Source organism: Centropristis striata, chromosome 11 (genome assembly GCF_030273125.1).
Source record: "Centropristis striata isolate RG_2023a ecotype Rhode Island chromosome 11, C.striata_1.0, whole genome shotgun sequence".
Lineage (NCBI taxonomy): Eukaryota > Metazoa > Chordata > Actinopteri > Perciformes > Serranidae > Centropristis > Centropristis striata.
In genome coordinates this window covers 12,904,390-12,928,243 of record NC_081527.1, presented here as the reverse complement: position 1 = coordinate 12,928,243, position 23,854 = coordinate 12,904,390, and the positions used below count along the sequence as shown (strand labels likewise).

The 23,854-nt window shown below is 37.7% G+C and overlaps 2 protein-coding genes across 6 annotated transcripts in view; one reads left to right on the top strand and one right to left on the bottom strand.

Moving 5' to 3' along the window:
* Positions 1 to 7,388, top strand: part of clstn2a (calsyntenin 2a) — a 172,022-nt gene extending 164,634 nt beyond the window's left edge. The window contains exons 14-18 of the mRNA XM_059344188.1: positions 143 to 310; positions 1,636 to 1,781; positions 2,024 to 2,144; positions 3,305 to 3,495; positions 3,665 to 7,388. Of these exons, the coding sequence (XP_059200171.1) occupies positions 143 to 310; positions 1,636 to 1,781; positions 2,024 to 2,144; positions 3,305 to 3,495; positions 3,665 to 3,886 (848 nt within the window). The 3' untranslated portion in view covers positions 3,887 to 7,388. The remainder of the gene's footprint in view (positions 1 to 142; positions 311 to 1,635; positions 1,782 to 2,023; positions 2,145 to 3,304; positions 3,496 to 3,664) is intronic.
* Positions 7,389 to 18,673: 11,285 nt separating this feature from the next.
* LOC131980523 (SPRY domain-containing SOCS box protein 4-like) overlaps positions 18,674 to 23,854 on the bottom strand; it is an 81,432-nt gene continuing 76,251 nt past the window's right edge. For all 5 annotated transcript variants that reach the window (XM_059344772.1, XM_059344774.1, XM_059344775.1 and 2 more), the window contains one exon: positions 18,674 to 21,964. In XM_059344772.1, coding sequence (XP_059200755.1) covers positions 21,837 to 21,964 — 128 coding nt within the window. In that variant the 3' untranslated portion in view covers positions 18,674 to 21,836. The remainder of the gene's footprint in view (positions 21,965 to 23,854) is intronic.

The following is a 23,854-nucleotide window of genomic DNA, read 5'->3' as shown; positions in this document are numbered from 1 at the left end:
GACTGACTTGACTTGACTAAGATGTATATCTTGTGGAGCTTTCTTATAAACTTTTTCAGCTTTATTTGCACTGGTTATTTATCATTTTAAATCTATTTGCCCACACAACTAATTTGTCTGTCATTTGTGTGCATGCATACAGTGCGCAGACCAGGTGTGATGGAGGTGATGCATAACCTGGACTACTGCGATGTGCTGGTAATTGGGGAAGAACTGAATCCTGACAGAGAGAGTCTGGAGATTCATCACATTGCCCTGTTGGGAAAACACCTGGATGCCACTAACTCCACCTCTGGAATATCAATATATGGTAGGCAGCTCAAACACTCTGGTAGGAGGAATGATGTGCGCACCAGTGACAGAGTGGGGGAGGGTGTAGCTTCTGGGGCTGCAGCCCTGAACTGTTTCTCAAAAGCCTTGAAACTTTCAGGTTTTCAAAATACCTTCAAATCTGCTTAATTTCCTCTCTGGCAAATCAATGAAGAAAAAGTTCTATAACTGGGGAAATATCGCCCCCTATATATGTTATGTGACTTAAAACTAGTGACACCAGACCATTTTTTGCCTATTTTTAGGTTGCAGGGGTAAAAATAAGCCATCCTCCACATTTGCTGTGTTATTGTTTCAGAATGAGGAAGACGGTTAGAGAACAGTTACATACACGTACAAAATAAGATGAAGACTCGACAGGATGGCAACTATCATGTTCTGTTATGAAATGGCTAGAAATATAGGCAAGGCAAGTTTATTTGTATAGCACCTTTCAACAACAGGGCAATTCAAAGTGCTTTGCACAAAACATGAAAAGCATTTAAAAGAGACATATTTAAAATTACATTCAAATGTAAAAATTTAAGACAAAAAACAAGCAGGTAAAATATTTTGAGGAAAAAAACATAGAAGTACATTCAAATATAAAATTTTAAAATTGAAGGCTAAATATCAAATTCTCTACTCATATCGCTAAACAAGAGGAGTCCCTTAACCTATTCTCTACTCATATCACTAAACGAGAGGAGTCTCTTAATCTATTCTCTACTCATATCACTAAACGAGAGGAGTCTCTTAGTCTATTCTCTACTCATATCACTAAACGAGAGGAGTCTCTTAATCTATTCTCTACTCATATCACTAAACGAGAGGAGTCTCTTAATCTATTCTCTACTCATATCACTAAACGAGAGGAGTCTCTTAATCTATTCTCTACTCATATCACTAAACGAGAGGAGTCACTTAACCTATTCTCTACCCATGTAGCTAAACGAGAGGAGTTGATAGTCAATATAGTGCATATAGCTGCCATAAATAGGTAAAATCTATCCTGGACCCCCCCCAGGTTGTGGCTGAGCCCCAAAGGTTTATAACGTCTGGCTACACCCCTTTGTGGCACTAATGCTCTGTGGCGGGAGGATGTAAAAAAATAAATGCACCACCATTCCACCTTTAAATCTTGAAGAATATCTCCAAAATTGGCTTGCCCTTTTTACAGCAACAAGATGAACATTCAGTCTCTATAGAGTGAGACAGCTGTAAAGGTCCCTGAAATCTCCTGTCATATCACATTACAGTTACAAAGTGACACACAATGCTACATGACATATTTTAGTACAACATGTTTTTCTTGCGCATTACAAGGTGTGGACTCCATGGCCCACTATGAGCAGGCACTGAGACAGGTGCACTACAGGAACTGGCGACCTGCCACCCTGAGTGAGCGAAGGTTCAGACTCACCTGCTCTGAACTCAACGGACGTTACACCAGCAACGAGTTCAATTTGGAGGTCAGTTTGATGTCTTTCAATCCCGATTCATCAGTCTCTTCTTCTCTCCCTGTCCTGCACTGTCACTTGTTTTCTCCATTTGCTTTCATCCTGCTCTTAAACTTTCCCACGCTCAGTTCTTTTCTCACCACATTATTTTACATAACTTTTTTGATTTATTTATTTTTGTGGTTGTGCAAATGATGGTCCATGTTCTTTTTTTCCCAGAGGATAATGGTCTTTGTCCCGTCTCTGTGCTGTAGGTCAGTGTCCTTCACCACTCAGCACCTGTGGAACATGTTAATCATATGGCTGCCCAACCTCAGTACATGAGACCCGTCCATCACCCACTCATGATACACACGCTCAACTCACACATGTCAGGTAAGCCACAAATGTCAGTGAAATGTGTTCTGTGGTCAGATTCATTGCTGTAAAGATTTTTTAACTACTTTATTGTGTGCTTATTCTATATCATCTGTCAGAAAAAAGCATTATTCTCAACACCAGACAGATGGCTCAGACTTTTCTGTCACCTGCTGCCTGAGAGAAGCTGTTAATCAAAATATTGTTTGGAAATAAAAACAATGGAGAACATTAGCAATTATCCTAACAGTCCATACATATAAAAAATGATATTTATTAGTACAGGATAGACCTACTTTGCCGCACTGTACTGTACAGTTGTTGGACTCACTTCCACACTGTAATGCAAGATGATAATGGACATCTAGATTTGTGTGCCTTTGTGCATTCTCTGTTTCAAATAAGCAGGCCAGACAAGATGATTAGACTGGAGATTACGCTGTTGTAAAGCATTGACTGACTGAGTTGTTACATTCTCAGACTTCAGTAATCAAATTTGAGAGTAAAAATGTTGTGAGAAGAATGAAGTTCAAAACAACAAAAATAAGACCACAGAGGATTTTTTTTATTAAAGGCTATGATTGTAGATTAAAGATCACACACAAAAGGAAGTTTATATCGTGGGGTTCCCCTATAGGTTTTTTAAAAGTTTTTCTAGACATTTAGTTTGAGCCAAATTGGACACCCATGGTCAAAGATCTACAGCCATCTATGTGTATGTATATGTATGTACATAATATATTCTATGTTACTAGAATGCATGCATTTAATTTTTTACTTTTAGTACGTACTGCAGCTATCTTTACAAGTATGTACTGTTGCATACAGTGTGGTACAATGAGGACATACCACTTCGTCATAACATTTTGCCTTGAACTTTGACCCTCTTGCTCATATACTTGCCGCAGCTTCTGTCAATGAGTTATCATCAGTCTGTGCTCTCTCAGCAGTTCAGTCAGTGTGAATTATGGTCTGCTGTGCACAGGATTGTGGGCCAGAATTTGCCAGAAAATCTTGCTGCAAAACGATGCAGTAGGACATCCTGGTATTTTTGGCGTGAATTATGTATTTGGACATACTAAACCTTTTGCTGGCATACCAAAACGTATAGTAGTGTGGGTATTGGAAACATATATAATATGATAAACATATGTTTTTAATCTCTACTTGTCCTCCAGGAGCAGCACCTCCGGCAGCCACTGTAGTTATTGTGGTTTGTATCGCCGCCCTGGTGGTTATTGTGGTGATCGGCGTGTACAGGATCCACGCCACACATCAGGAGGGGTCTAGAGAAGACGAGGACGAGGTCAAAGACACTGAGGAAGACTGGGACAATTCTGCACTCACCATCACTGTCAACCCCATGGAGGTTGGGTGACCCTTAATTTCAGTTGCTCTATGTTTTATTCATCCATGCTTATCTAAAGGCTAGATGATGATTTATCACACAGATAGCTCTGTAACTAAATTTGTTTCTACTGCAAACTGGATTTGAGATCAGTGCTGACCTTTACTAAGTCACATTTTTGTTTTTCTAGAACATAAAAGGAGCACAGGCACAAGACGAGGAGGTAAAAGAAGAAGAACGTGAGGAGGAGGAAGAAGAAGAGGATGAGGAGCAGGTGGGAGGAATGACAAGTGCCGAGTCAGACAACAGTGATGAAGATGAAGAGGATGGAGAAGAAGAAGAGAGAGAAGAGATGAAAGAGAGTAAGCGGAAGGGAAAACTAGAGTGGGACAGTTCCTCCATAACATACTGACCAAACATACATGAACATATACCTGCACATATAAACACTCTTTACATTTTCATCTCTCTCTCTCTTTCTGTCAGCCACACACAAACACACATCATGCAGACATTCCTTCACGCTCGCGACTCGCACACAAACGCTCACAGAAACAAAATCTCTGATAAAATTATTTACAATCTGTTGCTGGAAAAAAAATACTTTGTTGTCATTTTTAATGACACATCTTCCTCTGCTGGACAAAGTCAGAACTACAGAATCAGCTGCAGTCCCACAGTGCTGGAAAACATATTGTCTGTATGTACTTTATTATTCACATCACAGTCAATGAAGCAAAATATATGATTCACATCAAACACGCACAGTCTTCACATTATATGGGCAGAATTAGTTTTGCTGATAAAATTTAAAACTCTTAAATAAAGTGACACAAATTGTTCCCATATCTTACATCAACACAAAGATAATGTGGGCTTTTATCCCAACATTTAATATGTGCAGTTACATGTGTCCTCAGTAGAGGTCTTCACATGTCAGAAAATTCAACCCAAACAGACCAAGAACTAAACTGAACCGGAGCGTCTGTTATTTGAAAGCTGGACATCCATAGAGAACTGAGAAATGTTGAACTTGAACCCAGAAACCCAGACCCGATAGGCAACATTTTCATAGCTGATTGCTATTAACAAGTTATTGTTTATTTATAAGTTTATATAATCCATCCTCCTTTCCAAAAATATTGGTAAAACACATTCAGGATTAAAGGTCTTAAAATCTGCTCAGGTTCTCATTGGGTGCACTGGGCCTGAGATAACTAAGGTGTTCTGTGATCCTGTGACACCTATTGATCTGGTTAGTGCAGAGCAGATTTTACTGTGCATGTGTTAATGAAATGACACCGTTAGACCCTGTGTCATCTCTTTTTACCCTCTTTGGCTGGTGCACGTCATCTGTTACCACCTTGTGATCACAGATACACTGTGATCACACTTCTCGGATACACTCTGGTATTACACATGATGTGAAACAGACCTGGGACCCACAGTAATAGAACAGGATCTGACTCGACTGTATAACGTTGAGCCAAACCCCTGTGGGTCCCCAGTTGGGTCTTGTATCCTTGGGTTTGGGTTGACTCGTGAAGACCTCTAGTCCTCAGACTACTTCTATATAATTTATGTTTTGTTTGACCCGACTTATCAGCGAGCTGTATCCATATCCACATCCATTACTTAATGTATCCATAAACGTTTTTAAATATTATTCCTTTAGCCTGTATAGAAGGTATAACATAGCTGTACTGTCACTGAGTGTTTGTCCTCTGTTCTCATCTTGAACTCAGACCTTCTCCTCTGTGTGATCTGTTTCTCTAAGTAGCCCACAGTGCTGTAGTTCTGTGGCCTGGACACTAAAGAGAAACCCTGGATGTGTTATCTCTAACACCATAAACATTCCACATTTGTCCTGATCTATATACAAAGCAGACTCATTACATGTTCAATATCTTCCACCTTTGTTGTTGTTTTTTTAAGTATTTTAAAGCTAAACTCATCACTGCTCCGTCAGTTCATGAGCTGATGGAAACAGTTGATTGTAGTTAAAATACTGTTAGAAACAAAAGAGCTGTTTGTTTCCATCTGTCTGTGTACAAAATCTATCCATACTGTGGCCTATTGTAGCTTTTACTGTTTAGGGTTAGAACAGTTATCTTTCTTTTTTCAGCAGATGAAATGATACGGAGATGTTACTGTATGCTATCCCGTCTTTCTGCTGTTTTTAATTCCATTGTAAAGGGAGCCCTCTATGCAATTATGGGCCCACTATAAGGTACAGTACACAGAAACAGGGGTACTCCAGTGATTAGTGCTGCACTTCAATAATGTTGGGGGGACTTACAGGAGACAGTTTGAAAAAAAAAAGGTAAAAATTTCAACCGAGGTGGAGATATCCTGATTTTAGTGCCTAGTTATGGATTAATTTTCAAAAATACTGAATTCTACACTTCTCATAATGAAACTCAGTAGCATTTCAGTCTGCCTGGCAAATACACAGGGGCCGGTTTCACAAAGATAGACTGTGGCTTGGATCAAATTGTCAGACTTAAGAAAGACATCTACATTAATTTGCATAAAGGTGTGCAGTACTTGAGTTAAAATGACTAATTTGCTATTAAAGACTTTTCAAACAAAAACTGGCTGACCAAGCATTAAGCACTCTTAACAAGATAAGAAAAAAACAAACATATTTTTTACATGTCCACAAATTGTTTGTCCAACATGAGGAAACATATGTTTGAAAATATGTAATCAGATGTAGATTATTATAAATTCTAGATTCTTATATTTCTATATTAGAATAGTATATGTTTTATAATTGTGTTATCTGTGTATGTTTATTACTATGTTTTTTAACTCCTGTACTGATCAACAATTATTATCCAGTAGGATTCATCATTTAGAGCATGAATAAGAGCAGATTTGGACGGTTAACAGCATTTTCTGCATATGAAGTTGGCGTCTCTTATTATTGTCTCAACAGGAAATTCAGGGAAAATATAGGAGAAATTTAAGATAATGTTGCTGCATGAGGCCCATTGTTAGCAAACCAGAAATTATGAGTTATATTCTCTTTTTTCGTCAATATGTGGTGTTGGTAAGCCAGTGTCCCTGCTACATTTTTGTGAAAAATCTTAAATTAGACTAATCTGATAGTCCAAAACAAGACTAAATCACCCCTCTAAAATATTTTTGTGAAACCGGCCGCAGGTCTTCTGAACTGATAGATAACCCTGATTACATCATCAAGGTTATTTTCTTATAATTGACGGATGGCATTATGTTTTTCTCAAACGAGTAGTGTTTCTTTTGAAGAGTAAACTAAACTAAACGTATTAAGTGTAGGAGTGCTCCTTCAGTCAGGTGAAGGCCCGCAGAGCTAAATGCTGGAGAAAAAAGAAGCAGACTGATTGTTTATGTCACTGGTGTTATCAAGTCACCACTCCTGCACAACTTCACCAGAACGACAAACAGAAGGGGAAACTTCATTGATATTAAGTCCAACTTGTGTCATTATTACTGCAAAGTAAGTAAACTAAAAAAGTTTAGCATTAAAATGATCAGAAAGTAACATTAACATTCCCTCCCACCTGTTCATGTCCACACAGTATCAGTGACTATTCCTCCATCTGAGCTCCTCAACTGATACTGATCCTGTTCACCTGCCCCCCCCCCCCCCTTTGGCCTTTAAGCACCTGTGATTGTGATGTCATCATTGTGAAACAACTGCCTTGTTTCCCTCGTCCCCCTTTGTCATATTGTGCTTCTGAAAGATTAAAGAGAAAAAAGGATTCTTTTACATATAAAAACAAACCCTGTAAAAATGTTCAAGACGGTTATTTTATATATCTGTTTCTTTTTCTTTTTGTAAACAAAATGGTTGGGATTTCTCTCTCTTTAGTGGTCATCCCACTGCTTTCTGTATATTGACCAATAAAGACTTGTTTTAGACTCTACACAGCTCTCCTTCTTATTTGTGCAGAAGACATCTAGCTGTGTGTGTTTGTGCGTGTGTATGTGTTGGCAAACTGAGAGGTTTATATAATTATGGAGCTGTCATTGTAGATGCAAGAAAACTGCCTGAATTCATCGCATGTTGGAGAGCTGACTGGGTGTTTCATTTGTTTACATAAAAGCTGGGCCAAGAAAAGGCCTGATGTGTAATGAGTTTTCTAGTTCTATGATATATGGAGTATTCTACTACATTATGTGAGCAATGCATACTCAAACAGTATGTCAAAGATGTTGTGCAGTTGAACATCAGGCAATGCTGCGTAATAGCATTTGACCTCAATTCATAACCTTTATCAGAGCTGCAAAAACCAATCTGTAAATTCTGTGTAGTTTCTTCTCTTCTGACCTACACACTAAACTCTAAAATCTAAAAAGAAAAGCATCACTTTTCAGTAGAAATGCGCTCTGATCAAACCCTTTAAATGCCTATTTGTTTACATAGTGTCACTGTTGTTGTGAAAAATAAAACAATGCAAAAGTTTAATGATCTTATTTCTGTATACCAATTGTAGCTGTTCAACAGTCTGCAATAAGTCCAATGATTAGCAACAACAATGAATTTGATGCATTATTATTTGTCTCAATAGAGACAATAGAGAAAACAAACAGTATTTGTTTTTAACTTGATTGGTATTATATTAAAAGTGGACAAACATGTCATAAAAGGAAACATGCAAGAGGAACTTTTTTTCACAGAACAAACTGATCAACAACCCCCACACAATGGCAAAATATAAATAAATAAAAAATGGAAAACAAAAAGACTTTATGCATCCAATGATATTTTTTCACAGCCAATAGAGATTTTAATATATGTTTTGACTTTAGCAAGAATCATGAAGACAAAACAAAAATAGATGATGAAGATGACAGAAGGAGGCTCACAGCGAGGACCAATAAATACTGTGGTAAAAATACACACAGACACACATTAATGATGTAACATTGTGCAACAATGTGGAGAACAGGGCTTTAAGAAGCCAATTTATATTCCACTGTGGGTGTCGGGATCATTTGTTTGGATGATGTGGCTGCTGTGAGAAAAACTACAAAGGCGGTAATATGAATATAATATGATGTTTGTTTGGAGGACAACGAGAGCTTTAACAGAATGAATGAAAAGAGAAATTGTTGGAAAACAACCCTCATTTTTAAATGCATGCCCATCAGTGACAAACTCAACTGTGGAGTATTACTGATCCCTGCTGGTGGCAGAATTAATTGACAATTAATTGGGGCAAAATTTAGGCCACATACATGAAGACAAAAACCCTCACATCATAAAAAATTTAACTGGAAAAACCCTCTTGTTGTCTGGTGGTATGGTATTATGTCCAGAGTGTGTGTCGATGCTCTGCTTCAGTTTCCCACTTACGACAGTGCTGACTATTCATTTCTCCACCCAGCAGGTCCCTGAGGAGGGAGAAAGACAATTGGCTAATTAGTAGCTTAATGTGGCTTTTTAACTGATGAGCACCACATGTTCAATAACACTCTAATGGACCCATACTGCAGAGTACCTCAGACTGGCAAGAAAACGATGAATTGCTAGAGTTTTTTCAGCTTTTTAGTTTGCAATAAACTTCAAAGTATGAAAAGTTGTTTTGTATGGTTTTCTTTTTAACCATTTCTTTGTTGTTATTCTTCCCTTTCTTTTTTTCTGAGCTCAGATGATTTTTAAACAAGATTTTCCTTCACACTCAAACAGATCCACACAATGAAATGAAAGTCAATTACATTTTTATTTTTCACTTTAATTCACTGCAGCAATGGTGCCTGTAAAAGTCAGTTAAACCAGAGCTGAACTGACTAAAGAATGAGATATTCGTCACACACTTTTATCTCTGATAGGGTTGTCTTGTATTTTATGAACTTTCACTTTATATCCAACAGGCATTTTGTTAAGTGTTATCTTGTACCTACAAGATACTATCTCATGCCTACGAGATAACATTTTATTACGCATCAGCTGCAATGTGCAAACAATGCCCAGGTGTGTACTTAACTTGCTATTTGTTGTTACATTTATTTTCCATGTGGCATTTCTTGCATCCAGGTGCATCATATGTACATTTGGTAGGTTTACTGCCTGCAGACACCATGATCATGGTCCACCATCTGATGTGAATATCAAGTTGCCGTGTGGAAAACACAGTCTCTTCACAATATGATTCTATCAGACCTTATAGCTACACTGTTTAACCTAAGTCTGCACCTATGCACAGTCACATTATGTTTTACAGACATTTGTAGTTAACTAATAAGGTAAAACATTTTGTTTATGCTGCATTTTGCTGAACTTTTGCTGAACTTTTCCAGCCAAATGTCATAGGAGATAGAGATAACACTGCCAGAAAAAAATAAGAAGTTTCACCTTGGCTTTCAGGGCTTCCGTAGACTCAGGGCCAAAAGAGAAAGCTACAAGTTGTGTTTTGGAAACAAGAGAATAAATTAAAAACGCATCGTGTGAAAGGGGGGGGGGCATTAAACCTTCAGCGCGCACCTGCTGCACTGTGCATCATCAGAAACATTTGTCACCAGTGGCGGTTCCAGTTTTATTGTGGGGGCCAAGCAGGGGCCAGTGTTTAATCAGAGGAGCACATTAAAAAACAGCAAAGATTATATTTAAGCATTCAAACCCTTTATTTTAGCTTGTTTAAAAATCTAATTTCAGTATATTTGGAAGATACAAATACATTGATTGAAACAATGAACAATGAAAGGCCGCGCATGCGCAGAAGAGCGGAAAGGCCGCGCATGCGCAGAAAGAAAGATTTAAAAAAATTAAAAATTTTAAAAAATTTAAAATTAAAAAAATAAAAGATAAATAAATCATTTAAAATTTAAAATTAAATACAAAAAAATAATAATAAAAAATAGTAATAATTTAAATTAAAAAAAATAAGATTAAAAAGGACAGTGGTGGAAGAAGTATTCAGATCCTTTACTTCAGTAAAAGTACTAATACCACACTGTGAAATGACTCCACTCCGCTCATTTTAACTACCTAATAAACTTTTAAATGGTTTAATTTATAAAAATGGGTAATAATTTTAAATGTATCATGTTTTTAATTTTAAATCTTGACCTGAAAAGTAATTAAAGCTGTCAGCTAAATGTAGAGGAGTAAAAAGTACAATATTTGCCTCAAAATGTAGTGGAGTAGAAGTATAAAGTTACAAAAATGTACATAAAAGTACCTCAAAATTGTACTTTAAGTCCAGTACTTGAGTAAATGTACATAGTTACTTTCCACCATTGCTACCTGCCACTTCTAACTTATACATATCAGTTAAGAGTCCTCCTTCAGACACTGTATGAGGATTAAAGGGATAGTTTGTGCATTATTATACAAAACATATTGTCAATGCCCTCCTGAGGATAACCCTTTAAAGTTTTATTGATCGGCCCCTAGGTGGCACTGTGGTGGCAGTCTAATTTCAGATTTGGTACCGTGGCCACACTATAACACTTAAGGCAATGAAATTCATAGGGGTGGTATAGACACACACCCCGACGGCAACCTCTCATTGAAAAATAAAAACTCAGTCAACCAAATAGTAAAGTGGTCTAGCAGACTGATTGGTGAGCCACAGCTCAACGTGGAAACCTTGTACACAAAACAATTACAGCACATTACTGGTTCAATTCAGGAGGGCATTGACAATAAGTATATCAAGTTTGGTGTTAATACGATGAACCGATATGGAGATTTAAAAAACTTCAATTTAAAGAGCGCCACCTAGAGGTCATCGGCCAAAATTTTGCACAGAGCCTCAGGGGCTCATGGGAAAGTAGGATCTTGAGTTTCATTCAGACACACCAATGTGGAGATATGCAACACTTCGTGTTTTGTGTTGAAAATAGCGCCACCTGCAAGAAGTTGTTATTTAATAACTTGAGTATTCTTTGGGTTATCAACATTCTTTTAATAGCTTTTTGTTATGAGGGTCCATAGATGCTGTGTGCAAAGTTTGGTGTAAAACGATGAAATTGCCTAGGAGGAGTTCGAAACAGTAGGTTTACGACATTTTGCAAATTTGCGGAAAAAAAAACTCTAAGCAAAAATGGCCGTGGGACCTATATCACGAGATTCAGCACAACTCAGTGAACGCGTGGATATAAGGTTTTTGAATGTGTGACAAAGTATGTGGGAGTTATTAGCCAAAACGCACTTTCCTTTATTATAGCCCTTTATATATGTTATATATATTCGCCAGGTGTGACTTATATTTAAAGTTTCATGAGTTTTGGGGCATGTTCAGGCAGTGAAAAATGCGATCATTTGGGAAGAAGAAGAAGAAAAAATCAGGTGCAAGCTTCATAATGAAAAACACAGCAGTTTAACGACTTCGGGAGAAAGCTGTTGCATATTAGTATGCAGCACCACAAATGTAAAGCACCTTGCATTTATTATACAGCATCTCAAATTAGCTTTCCAGGCCGCATCAGATTGAGGCACTTTATCAACTTAAAAAGACAAACTTTATACATTTTACAAACAGTTTTGCTGAGTAAGAATCAACCTTTACTTTAGCAGAATACAGAGTACAGAACCTGTCTGAAAGGTATTAAAAGTTTTACTTTGAAGGACACTTTGGTGGAAATAATTCAAAAAGAGAGAGAAAAAAAGAAAACAAAGGAAACCTTGCCAAACAATATGTAGATTGTTAAAAATTGGGTTGCCATTCTGTCAATTATTATAACTATCTCAATTCAAACAATGTTCGTTCCCAAAGGTTGTAGACTCAGCAGATCTGAAACTTGAATAGTATCATTCTTTGGCCACTTGAGGGCAGCAAAACTCAGGCTGTGTCAACAACACACTGAAGTTCATATATCTATACATAACAGCATCTGTGAGAATAACAAAAGCAAATTGAGATGTATACGTTTAACAGTGAATCACACATTTCATCTGGAGAATGAGTATTTTTGAGAACTTTAACCTGAAGTTTTTTTTAACTGTGTTGTATTGTTGCATAGTGAAGTGATTACTTCTATTACTGGTGGTCTTTTTGAGTACTGTGAGCCTTAGAAGCTGAGCAGTTTTTTATGCATGTATCCAGTCAAGTAATTGCTGTTATTGTTGCATTCCTCTTTTATTGGAAAACTCAGGTGTCTAGATGCTAAGTCTACCTGCTAATTGAGTTGGAAACAAGACCACTGTCTTCCAAAAAGCCCATTGGTATAATTATTTCACTGCAATATTGACTTTATGGGAACTAATTATGGCATTGAGGGTTTTTTTCCCTACATAATAATCTGCATCACACACCATCAAGACTTTTGGTTTCAGTGAATATCTGAAATATCTATATCAAAGGAGTATAGGTAGAGAAATCCTTATTTTTTTTGTCTGAATGAAAAAAAAAAATCCATAGTATACAGTACCATAGAGTAGGTCATGGTCTGAAAACACTAGATATTATATTTCCCATCATCTAATGTAATAGCATGTTTCACTACTCTTCCTGAATGGCAAATTACTATTTCTTTCAAATGTAATGTCATCAGTGTGTAACACAGGCTTTCTATTATTGCTAATAATCCATAATTTTTTAAAGAAATTTTAAACAAAAGTTATCTCCATATAGGGCAGCATGTAACACATATTATATTATTATTATAAAACAGAAATATCCATATTTTAGAGGCTGTAAACAGAATTTTCTGTCATTTTGCATGAGAAATTACTTTAACAATTGATTGTCTGTCGCTCAACTAATCAGTGCTGCTCTAAGTTCTTGATTCTCAAATGCTGTTTCTGCCTGTTTTTATATGATTGTAGATTGAATCTCTCTGGACTGTTGGTCAGCTCAAACAAAAAAATTGAAGCCATCACTTCTGGAAAACCTATTATATTTATTTTCCTGGCATATGACTAACTAATGAATTTGCTAATTATTAAAAAAAAAAGTGAATTGAATCAACATATACATGAAAACGTATGCCAGTTTTAAGTGTATACTTGGACTGTGTATCATGATGCCTGGATGGTTCAATATACTGCAATACTAAATCAAATTTTAGGAAAACTGCCTTACAGTTAATAAAAAAGAACACACTGCCATTTGCATATGTAGTCAGAATAGAGGACTCTGCATTTGCATTTATCACCGTCTTTATAAGATCCAAAATCTTAACACTACTTTTAAAAAAATCTGTCTGCTACGAATTTTTGCATGCAAACTACTTATTCAATATCAATAGTGTTTTTGTGAATTCATACAGTATTACAAAACAGTGTATTGTTTATTGATATTTTCGTACGCACCATGTTTTGGTTTGCCATAAGAGGACATGCAGTATTTGTGGAGTACATTATACTTTAAAATGCTGTGTTACACTCTAACTGGTGTGACACAGTTGACTAATAACAGTGACATGAACCCTGCTATCAGAGCTCAGGAAGGACTTTATCTCCTTGACATCTCTGTTTATTTCCCACCTGTTTCAACTCGTCCTTTTTCTATAGACACGAGCCACACACCTCCTCTTCACTGCTGCATGTGGGGGAGCTGTGTTTTGTCACCGTGTTGATTAATTGTAGTACTTGAGACACTGCAGTTGTCATCTACTTCAGTAAGTGTGTGCCGGATACAAACGACCAGGTCTTAAAACAAGTATTGTGTGCGTTCCTTTTCTATCATTACTTCTTCTTGCAACAATGTGACATTTGTCCTTTAAATATATATATATATATATATATATATATATATATATATATATATATATATTTAGGGTTGCATTAGTTGACTGAAAGTGCCACAGATGTGGTGACAGACCTTGAACCAAAACAGCCCATGCAGTCCCAGATGGTGGCAGTCATAACAATTTTATCTGACAAGAGCATTGGCACACTCGACACATAATGTTTGTTTCTCTCAGCACATTCACTCAGGAAGTCATTTTTAATGTAAAATCCGACGACAGAGAGTCAGAATACTGCAGAACAGCATCACTGCTATTTCTCTGAATCATTTGTTAATCAGAAATACAGAGAAAATGTCCTTATTTTTCATCTGCATGCTGAAGGCAACCCAGGAGAGAAATGTGTTGTGGAGCCTTTTCACACCTCAGCTTCCTTAAAGTCCCAGAATGAAAGCAAAGTGCAGCTTTGTTTCTTTGTTCCTGCGTTAGCGAGCGTCAGGGTTAAATGTTTGAAATGAATGTTGCAGCAGCGTCTGTGTGCAGCAGGCAGAGATACAGTAGAAAGTGTTTTCCTCTACAAGGTTATTGTTTCTTCAAATATTGTATTCTTGTATTTCATACTGTATTTGTTGTTATTACTTCATAGGTTTCTTCAGAGCTTGAGTATTGTCACAGCTGGGGTGTAATTAACATATAACATGTACTGCACAGTACTATTAGTCACACGACTACAGTCCCTTACTCTCATTGAGTAACTGTATTCATCAAATCAATGAGTGGATGTGCCAGAACTTTCTTCAGCTAAATGCAGAGAAGACAGAGGTGATCATTTTCGGCCCTAAAAATGAAAGATCTAAGATCAGCGCTCACCTTGGCTCTATGTCATTGACAGCTACAAATCAAGCCAGAAATCTTGGTGTAATTATTGACTCAGACCTGAACTTCAACAGCCATCTAAAGCTTATCACTAAATCTGCCTATTACCACCTGAAAAACATAGCTAGAATTAAGGGTCTTCTGTCCAAACAAGACATGGAAAAACGTATCCATGCATTTATTTTTAGTAGGTTGGATTACTGCAATGGCATCTTCACAGGTCTTAACAAAAAATCAATCAGGCAGCTGCAGCTGATCCAGAATGCTGCCGCCAGAGTCCTCACAAACACCAGGAAACTGGACCATATTACACCGGTCCTTAAATCACTACACTGGCTTCCTGTGAGTCAGAGGATAGATTTTAAAATCTTACTGCTGGTCTACAAAGCTCTGAATGGTCTCGGACCAAATTACATGCTTGATCTGCTCCCTCTCTATGAAGCATCCAGACCCATTAGGTCATCTGGAACTGGCTTGTTGCGTGTCCCAAAAACAAGAACTAAGCGGGGTGAGGCAGCTTTCAGTTATTATGCTCCTCACCTGTGGAACAAACTACCTGTAGATCTGAGGTCTGCCCAAACGGTCAGCTCCTTTAAATCAGGACTAAAAACACTATTGTTTACTGAAGCGTACTCTTAACTTTACCACTTATCTGCTCTACTCTACTGCCCTTACTTTTTAACTACACAATGTTTGACTTGTGCTTTTTATTATTTTATCTCTTTTTTTTTTTATCCTGCTGTATCTTCCCTGTTTTAATTGACTGTTTTTACTGTTTTCAATTGTGTCTTGCTGTTTTATGTGTATGTAAAGCACTTTGAATTACCTTGTGTTGAATTGTGCTATACAAATAAACTTGCCTTGCCATTAGTCTTCTTTTTACTTCACACTACATTCATCTGATGGCTATAGTCACTTTATTTTATATGGAACATGAAATGTGACCAAGAGTATATCAATTAGAATCAGCTCCACGTCAACCAGCTACAAAGTTAGTGCTGCATGTTAATGTATCTGTAATAATAATCTAATATTATAATATATTATATTGCAACAGTCTAAAATGGGCTGTAATGCATATTGAGTTTATACAATAAATATACAACTTGCACTAGTACTAGTATACTAATTATAAAACAATTTTTTTCAGTGAAATGGTATATATATTATGGTGCTTTTAGCCAGTAAAACAACCTGGATGAAGTGTACATTTTATGATGCTGTCAGAATGGAATTTACCTCCAATTCATTCAATTGAAGAAAGGGGCGAGACCTCTGCTTTCACCTCTCATTCAGGACATGGAAATGTCTTACTGTGCCGTTGGATGTCAGAACAGAAACAGGGTTTTTTGAAAACTTTGGCATTCATTCACATCGATTACTTTTGTCAATGACGCCGTTTGAAGATAGACGGAGACGTTTATGGTTGCAAGCCATTAAACAGACGGACTGGACTGCTGAAATAACCCAAAAATTCTGTTGACTAAAGTATGCCAAATTTTTGTCAGCAAAGGTAAAATTTCAAAATTTCTTGAAATGCTTGAAATGGCCCAATTATAGTCTGTTGATACATGTGGTAGTATAGTTTGTCCAAAAATAGCGAAAAAACACCATATTATGGGATGTCAAAAAATGACCAGCTCAAAAAAAGTCATACTATAGTATGTCGATTTTTGTCAAAAATGGTCAATTTTTGCAATGCCTAAAAATGCTAGAAATGGGTCAATTACAGTCTGTTGATACATGTAGTAGTATAGTTTATCCAAAAATAGTGAAAAAACACCATATTATGGGATGTCCAAAAATGACCCCCTCAAAAAATGTCAAGAATGAAGGACAGTTTTTTTTTGTTTTTTTTTTACCGTCCTGTTCCTACATCCAACGACACAGCCAGGCATCATTACCCCTGAAACTCTTCTGTTTCCCTCTTTTTCCTCATTGTTTACATAGATCTGTCGTTAATAGTAGTTGTTTCCCTTGGAGTTCCTGCCGACTTAAAGTAACATTTACATACATAGTAACAGTAAATTTTTAGTCATGTAAGATAATATGTCATTTGACCATGACGATTCATATTATTTGACAATTGTACTGCTCTGGACCAGCAGCTAACTGTCACTTTCTGCCACCAGTTAGGCTCTGCACACAAAATACATCATCATTGTTGGTAAACAGTAAATTGGTCTGTTGATTTTTTAAAAATATATTCTTATTTGATGATTAAAATAATACAAGCAGCAGAGAAAAAACGATGCTGTGAGTATAAGGACAGGGACTGGGAGAACATGGGACAATAATAAGGTTGTGGGCCATTTTTTTAAAGCATTGTTGAGTGGCAGCCGTGACAGTAGTTTAACAAAGTTACCTTCACCAAGGAGATTTGTTGGTTTGTTTGTCTGTCAGCAGAATTTACAGAAAAATTACTGGCCTCATTTTTCATGAAACTGGGTTAAGCATGGGCCAAGGAAGAGCCCAATAAAATCTGGAACGGATCCAAATCACGGGTGGATAAGTTTTTCACTTTAGTTAACATGGAGAGAGATAGGGCATTGCCCTGGTGGAGGTCTGTGCTCTCTGAGTGCCCTTTTAGTGTCTGGTTGTTTTTGGATTGTATAGTTTTTCCTATTTGCTTGGAGGTGATAACAGGATTACAGCAGCTTATGCTACTGTCATACTCATTTGGTATACTTTATGCTGCACTATGAGACTTAAAATGTATTTAATAGATTAGCAACACTCAAAGGGAAGCGTGAAAAATTGTGCAAAAGTTTTAATGCAAATTATAAAATGGAAAACTTTTGTTTGAGGGTCAGATTTGGCCAGATGCAGGATGCTATTTGTTCACTGCTGCTCTGTAATTTACTGCCAGTCTGGCTCCCTCGGTTTTTGTTTACAACCTTTGCCATCCTATTTTCTTGTCCTGTCTGCTTTTTGGCACGCTCCACAGCTTAATCTCACCTGGCAGATCTGCTTTGACTTCACCTTTAGACTGAAGTGTTAACAAGCTTGTGTTGGTTTATTGCCGCCTGTGGTCTGACCTAAAACTGAGGGGCATGCACCACACATAGTATTCACGTGACAGAGAAAATAGATTAAACTGTTGATCTGACTGCTTTTAGACAGTGATGTGAGGAAACTTTGGTCCTGTTATGTTGACTGTTGGATCCATCCCAGGCATATCATGAGTTACGTGTCACGTGTTATCATGCCTCACCAACGTCTGCTTTTTCACTCTGTGGTGCCCTGCAGTTTTTTTCTTCGACTACGAGCGCGTCAATATCTCCCTGGCTGAGTGTGAGAGTGTGAGCGGTATTTACAGCTGCAGGAGCTGATGAGCAGTGCATTAGCTGTTTACTTTCTGAAGTGGAAACTGCACACTTGACAATAGGGAGAACTTGCAGCCAAATACTTTACAGCCCAATTTTTCCTCACTAAGGCCTCCCTCAGTAGATTAAACGCTCCCTCAGATGCAATTAAAGAAGCTGAGAATGTGTCAGCCCCAGTTGAACCATCAGACTTTTTGCATCTTACTTACTCCAGCTCAGAGTGTTCAGCAGAGTATCTGGATGACTTTAACATGTATATTTTACCAAGCATTCCTAAAAATCATCAGCATTGGTGATTTTGGACACACAACAAGTATTGGGCCAAGAAAGAGTGAAGGGAAAGAAACACAAGGAATATTTCTCAGAAAATGTTCAAATTCACTTGGCTTTTATTCACATTTCATATCTGTTGACATCTCAACTGCACCGTCTGTCCATACATTCCACTACTTTTCTGAATGGTCCTTTTGTCCCAATCCTAACTGATGGAAACAAGAGGTGAGACCACCACCATCACAAATAATAATAATAATATTAATAATAATAGTAATAATAATAAAAGCAGCATTAAAGAAACAACTCTTGATTTCTCTCTCCCTTCATCACCAGCGTCTTTGTATTAAATTTACCTGAATGTAACCATCACTCATCAGACAAACATAGAACTAGCTTGTGATAAATAATAATCATCATCATCATCATCATCCTGCCATCATCAGAATCAGACTCAACACTCACAATAATATTAGTAATAATGATGTAAAATACAAACTCAGACGTAAAAAAAAAAAGTGACTCAAGCCTTTTTAGGAAAGAAAACATGATTGGTCTACAGTGTGTGTGCGTGTGTGTGTGTGTGTGTGTGTGTGTGTGTGTGTGTGTGTGTGTGTGTGTGTGTGTGTGTGTGTGTGTGTGTGTGTGTGTGTGTGTGTGTGTGTGTGTGCGCGCGTGCGGTTGTGCATTGGTCATCTGCATCCTATTCTGAGTCAGACTCTGCCGCTGCAGTAATGTTTCTACATCCTGCCCCAGCCTTTATTATAGATCCAGTGGGACTAGATCTCTGTTCTGGTCCTGTTAGGTTGTTTGTGGTCATTAAGACAGTTGTGCAGACAGCAGACAGATACTGTCTGGTACTAGTGAGCTACAGCAGGGTGCTACAACTGGAGGTGAGGCTGTTCTTCCTCCCAACAGCATGTTAGCACTAGTTGGACTGTGACGGGTGGCGACCCACAGCTCCTACAGACTCTTCTACATGCTCCATGGCTTCGTATGGAATACTTTGGTCGTGATTGACATCATAATACATGATTTAGTTTCCTGTGAGGAATGCTTCTTCTCAGTGCCACTTTACATTTTCAACAGCCTCGTGTTAGTTCCTATGATAAAGCCCTTTTCAGACATGCAGCTTGTTACAGAAAAGTCATGACGGCAATCCTAATAAGTCGGACAAAGTAATATTACCTTAACACTTATCACACTGCGCAAGTTTTAATTGGATATAATCACATAAATATAAAGGCCACAGCAGCACAAATTATGCACACAAAAGGAATAAATGCACGTCTTGTTCCCTTATTAAAGGCCCTAAAAAGTATTTTCTCATTGTGATCAATGGAATCCCTCAAAAGAAAAAGTTATTTCACATTAGAGATTTGTGTATTTCTTCTTCTGATTGGTTTAAAGTGGGTGGGGCTAATTTAGAAATAAAACGATTAAACCTATTTCCATCCACCAATCAGAATTTAGCAATATTTTTGTTTACATCGTACAGCACTTAGGTTATTGTGTGTGTAATGTAATTAGATTATTTTCTGCACAAAGAAAAACGTTTTTCTTTGTTTTGTTTTTTTAGACAGTGAAACACTGTTAATGAGCCACATCTGAGCAGATTATTTAGAGGATTGTTTTTGTGTCAGATAAGGCTACCAAAAATATTTTTTATTTCCCAATGCACTTTGGACAGTAGAGGTTTTAAAAAACACACCCAGTAATGTAATAATTTCTTGAAAATATAATAACATCTGTACTTGCCCTGATCAAAAATGTAATAACATTTCATATCCTATCAAACTCCTTCCTGACATTGTCTAGTCTTTAAAGTAGCCTAGCTTTGACTGATGTGATAAGAAGTTGACATTAACAAGCAAAAGTTTGACAGGCTATGAATGTAAACTAATAGGCTTCAGGCTAGATTAAAAAAAATAATAATAATAATAATTAGCCATGTGTTACATGCTATATAATGCTTTTTGATGCAAACATCTTATTATATTAGTGAAGTCTAATCCACTTCTTTAAATTGCTGAAATTCTCTAGAGGATATCAGAGTTTGATAAAATATGACAGGTATTACTGACTTATGTTATTAGAATATAAGTCACAGCATTTAATTACAGTTTTGGTCAGGTTAAGTAAAAGAGTTATTACATTTTCGGGCATTAAAACATTTCCAGGAACTTATAACATCGTTGGGTACTACAGCCCACCAACATTAACATTAATCATCAGACCCTCCTTAATTCAAAGTTACATTCAGGCTAACTGCATGTCATCCATGCAATGATAAATATCCTGTGTATAAAATGCTTTACATACAGCATATGAGCAAACAAAAGTCCCAGTGTAACATATTTGCATTCTGTACTTGGCCATTATTGTAAAACATACACAGCAGAAGAAAATAAATGAAATAAACTAAATGATGAAAATGATGGATGGGAAGCGGTGGTGAGCATCTCTTACTCTGACAATAATCATTAATTAAGATAGCCTTCTCGTGCACCAGGTGCTAAACATTGTACGAGCAAACATTTATCTCTGAAGGACAAAAAGCAATCACTTTAATTGTTACCTATTTCATGTCTGAAAAGGGCTTACTTCTGGTGAAACGTCTGCATAAGGCATGCCTTTTTGTTTCTAAGTTTTTCATCCACCTTGCAGCCATGTTTCTGATCTATTTTAAACGCAATGTAAGCTTCTGGTCGGGCCCGAGTCAATCAGATAAAAACATCAGTGCTAAAATCCTCTTGGACTCTGCAGCCTGTCACCTGTGCCAGTGGAGACCATGAATACACACTATGGTATCCAACAGTAATGATATGGTCACTGACTGTATGTCAGAAAGGCCTCCAGGGATAGGATTAGTGTGCTTTCTTGGCGCAGTTTTCATTCTCATCACTAGGTGGCGGTGGTCATCTGAACACCGTCACCTCTTTACCACACCGCATGGTTTTCTTTCTGGATGAGTGAGACACTGATGGGATACCATCATCAATAATTTATTTCAAGTTAAAAACAAATGAAAAAAGCAGCTTGAAATCCAAAAGAAGCTGGTGCTGTCTTTGTTTGAAAGCCTGGACCTCCTCCGTCAGTTCATCCACAATAATTCTCGTTTGTAGAGCTCTGGAGCTCTCAGTGTGGACACGCTTTCATCTAGACTCCTCTTTTTGCATCCTTTTATTCAATATCCATCTTTAGACTTTGCGGTGGTTTGGTTTGTGTCCTTGTACTTCCAGTTGACTCTGCTGGTGTCAGTCACTGGTATTGGAGGTAATTTTTCAGGGACTGGGGCAGAGGGAGGGTCTCGATCTCCTGAAGCCGCTCCCGACCCAACGCCAGACGGGCTGCACGCCGACACAGGTCCATCAGAGGAAGAGGCTCGGCTGAGGAGAAGCAAAGAGAGAGAAAGATTAAGCTATAAGTTGGGAAAAGATACTGTAGCATTAGTATGTGAGGGAAATGCTTTAGCTTTGACTGTTTTGGCGTGTGTTACATTAGGTGTATTTAGTCGCACCTCTGCCTTTAATACATGCATAATACATTATATTATCTGTATGCATGAATGAATGAATGAGAGAAGGGAGTAGAGCGCTAGAGAGAGTGATGATGCACACCTTTAAATATTTAAACCTCCTCCTCATACGCACATACATGCAGGCAGTGACACCTGTTTGTAATTATTATCACATTACTTTGAGTACATTTTAAACACCATCTGTCGCACTGACTGCTGAAAAGCTTGTTTTGGGGGGAAAAAGATTGTTAAAAAATAGATGCAATGTAATTTGAAGAAAATATTTTGAATTTGGAGCACTAGTATGAATATCTAAAATAGTGTTACACTTTTACTCTGTTCTATATTGTGAGCTGCTGGTCAGCCTCGTCTTTGACCTTCGTCTTCACTGCAGGGTTAAGGAGGTAACGGATACAGGAGGCTGCGGTCTGAGCTGCAGGACACACACACACACACATACCACAGAGGAGAGGAGGGGTAGTGGAAACCTGTGGGAATAGTGCTGCTGTTGTTGTCTAATAATATATAGTTGTATGAATTCAGAATTTCATAACGGACAAACCAAACACTGTCTTTAGAGATCATGAATTCTAAACCCTGGCCCTTTAATTCTTTGGTAACAAAAATACTAATACAAGGAACCTTTTTGTGTGTGTGATTGATTGGTGACAGGAAGTGTAATGGTGTGAACCACTGACAAATGTTTACCATTACTGATTTCTCCGGCTCAATTCTTGTGATTTTTCCCCCTTATTGTTATGTTTCCTCTGACAACAAAGTAAGATAATAAGCCTTGCTTGTCTGCATCTCAGAAACCATCTGAGGTAGAGAAGACAGGATAGGGTAATGGCTGAAATCTAGTGGAAAAAAGCTCCCAGGACGAGTTGATTCGATTTTGTTGATGGTCTGGATGGTGTGTTTCTGTTGTGATTTGTTTGTGTGCTGGAGGACAATCTGACAGCCACTTTTCTACCATCAAACCCGTAAACAAATGATACACAAACATAAACATGGTAATTTAATGCCCATTATCCCCTCTTTGTCCTTCTCCCTCCACTGAGTGTTAGCCTCATAGCTACCTCCACATGGATTTTACAGTATCATCAGTTTCAATTAATAGTAATGACCACGTCTAATTGGCCTTAATTACAGAGCAGAGTGGGATGGAAGAGAGGGACACGTTACCAAAATGAACTCCCCCCAGCCCTCCTCAAACTCTTCCACCTGAGGAAACACTGACAGTCAGGCACTGCTGCTTGCACACATGGCTTACTGAACTGCACTGTACATGCAGAAGCCTTAGAAACAAGTGACCCCAATCAATGCAGTGGCACCCAGTTCCCAGTATGCCAACTGAAAGGAAAATGCAGGGAAATGGGGCAGAACAACAATGGAAGTCATTCAGATGGAACAAGAGGGAGAGAGGAACAGTAAAAAAGTAAGAAAAATAAACAGATTTAAGACCAAGCATCTCCACTCGATGTGTGCAGCTGCAGAAATAAAGACTCCTGACAGTGGAGATACCCTTTGAGAAAACGTCTTTATCTTGTAACAGGTTGTAATTAGTGGAACGTATCTTATTTTGGAGGTGTGAAGTGTCTTGCGAGGACCTGAGCGACATATGAGATCAGCTCGTCTATCAGTCTATCTCTGCCTGCTGTTCTTGTTTAGGGAAAAAAAAAACACTTTCATCACCCGTTGTAATTCTGGATGTCCTCTACCACCTGCTTCTGTAGCTGCACTGCTGTGTGTGTGCGTG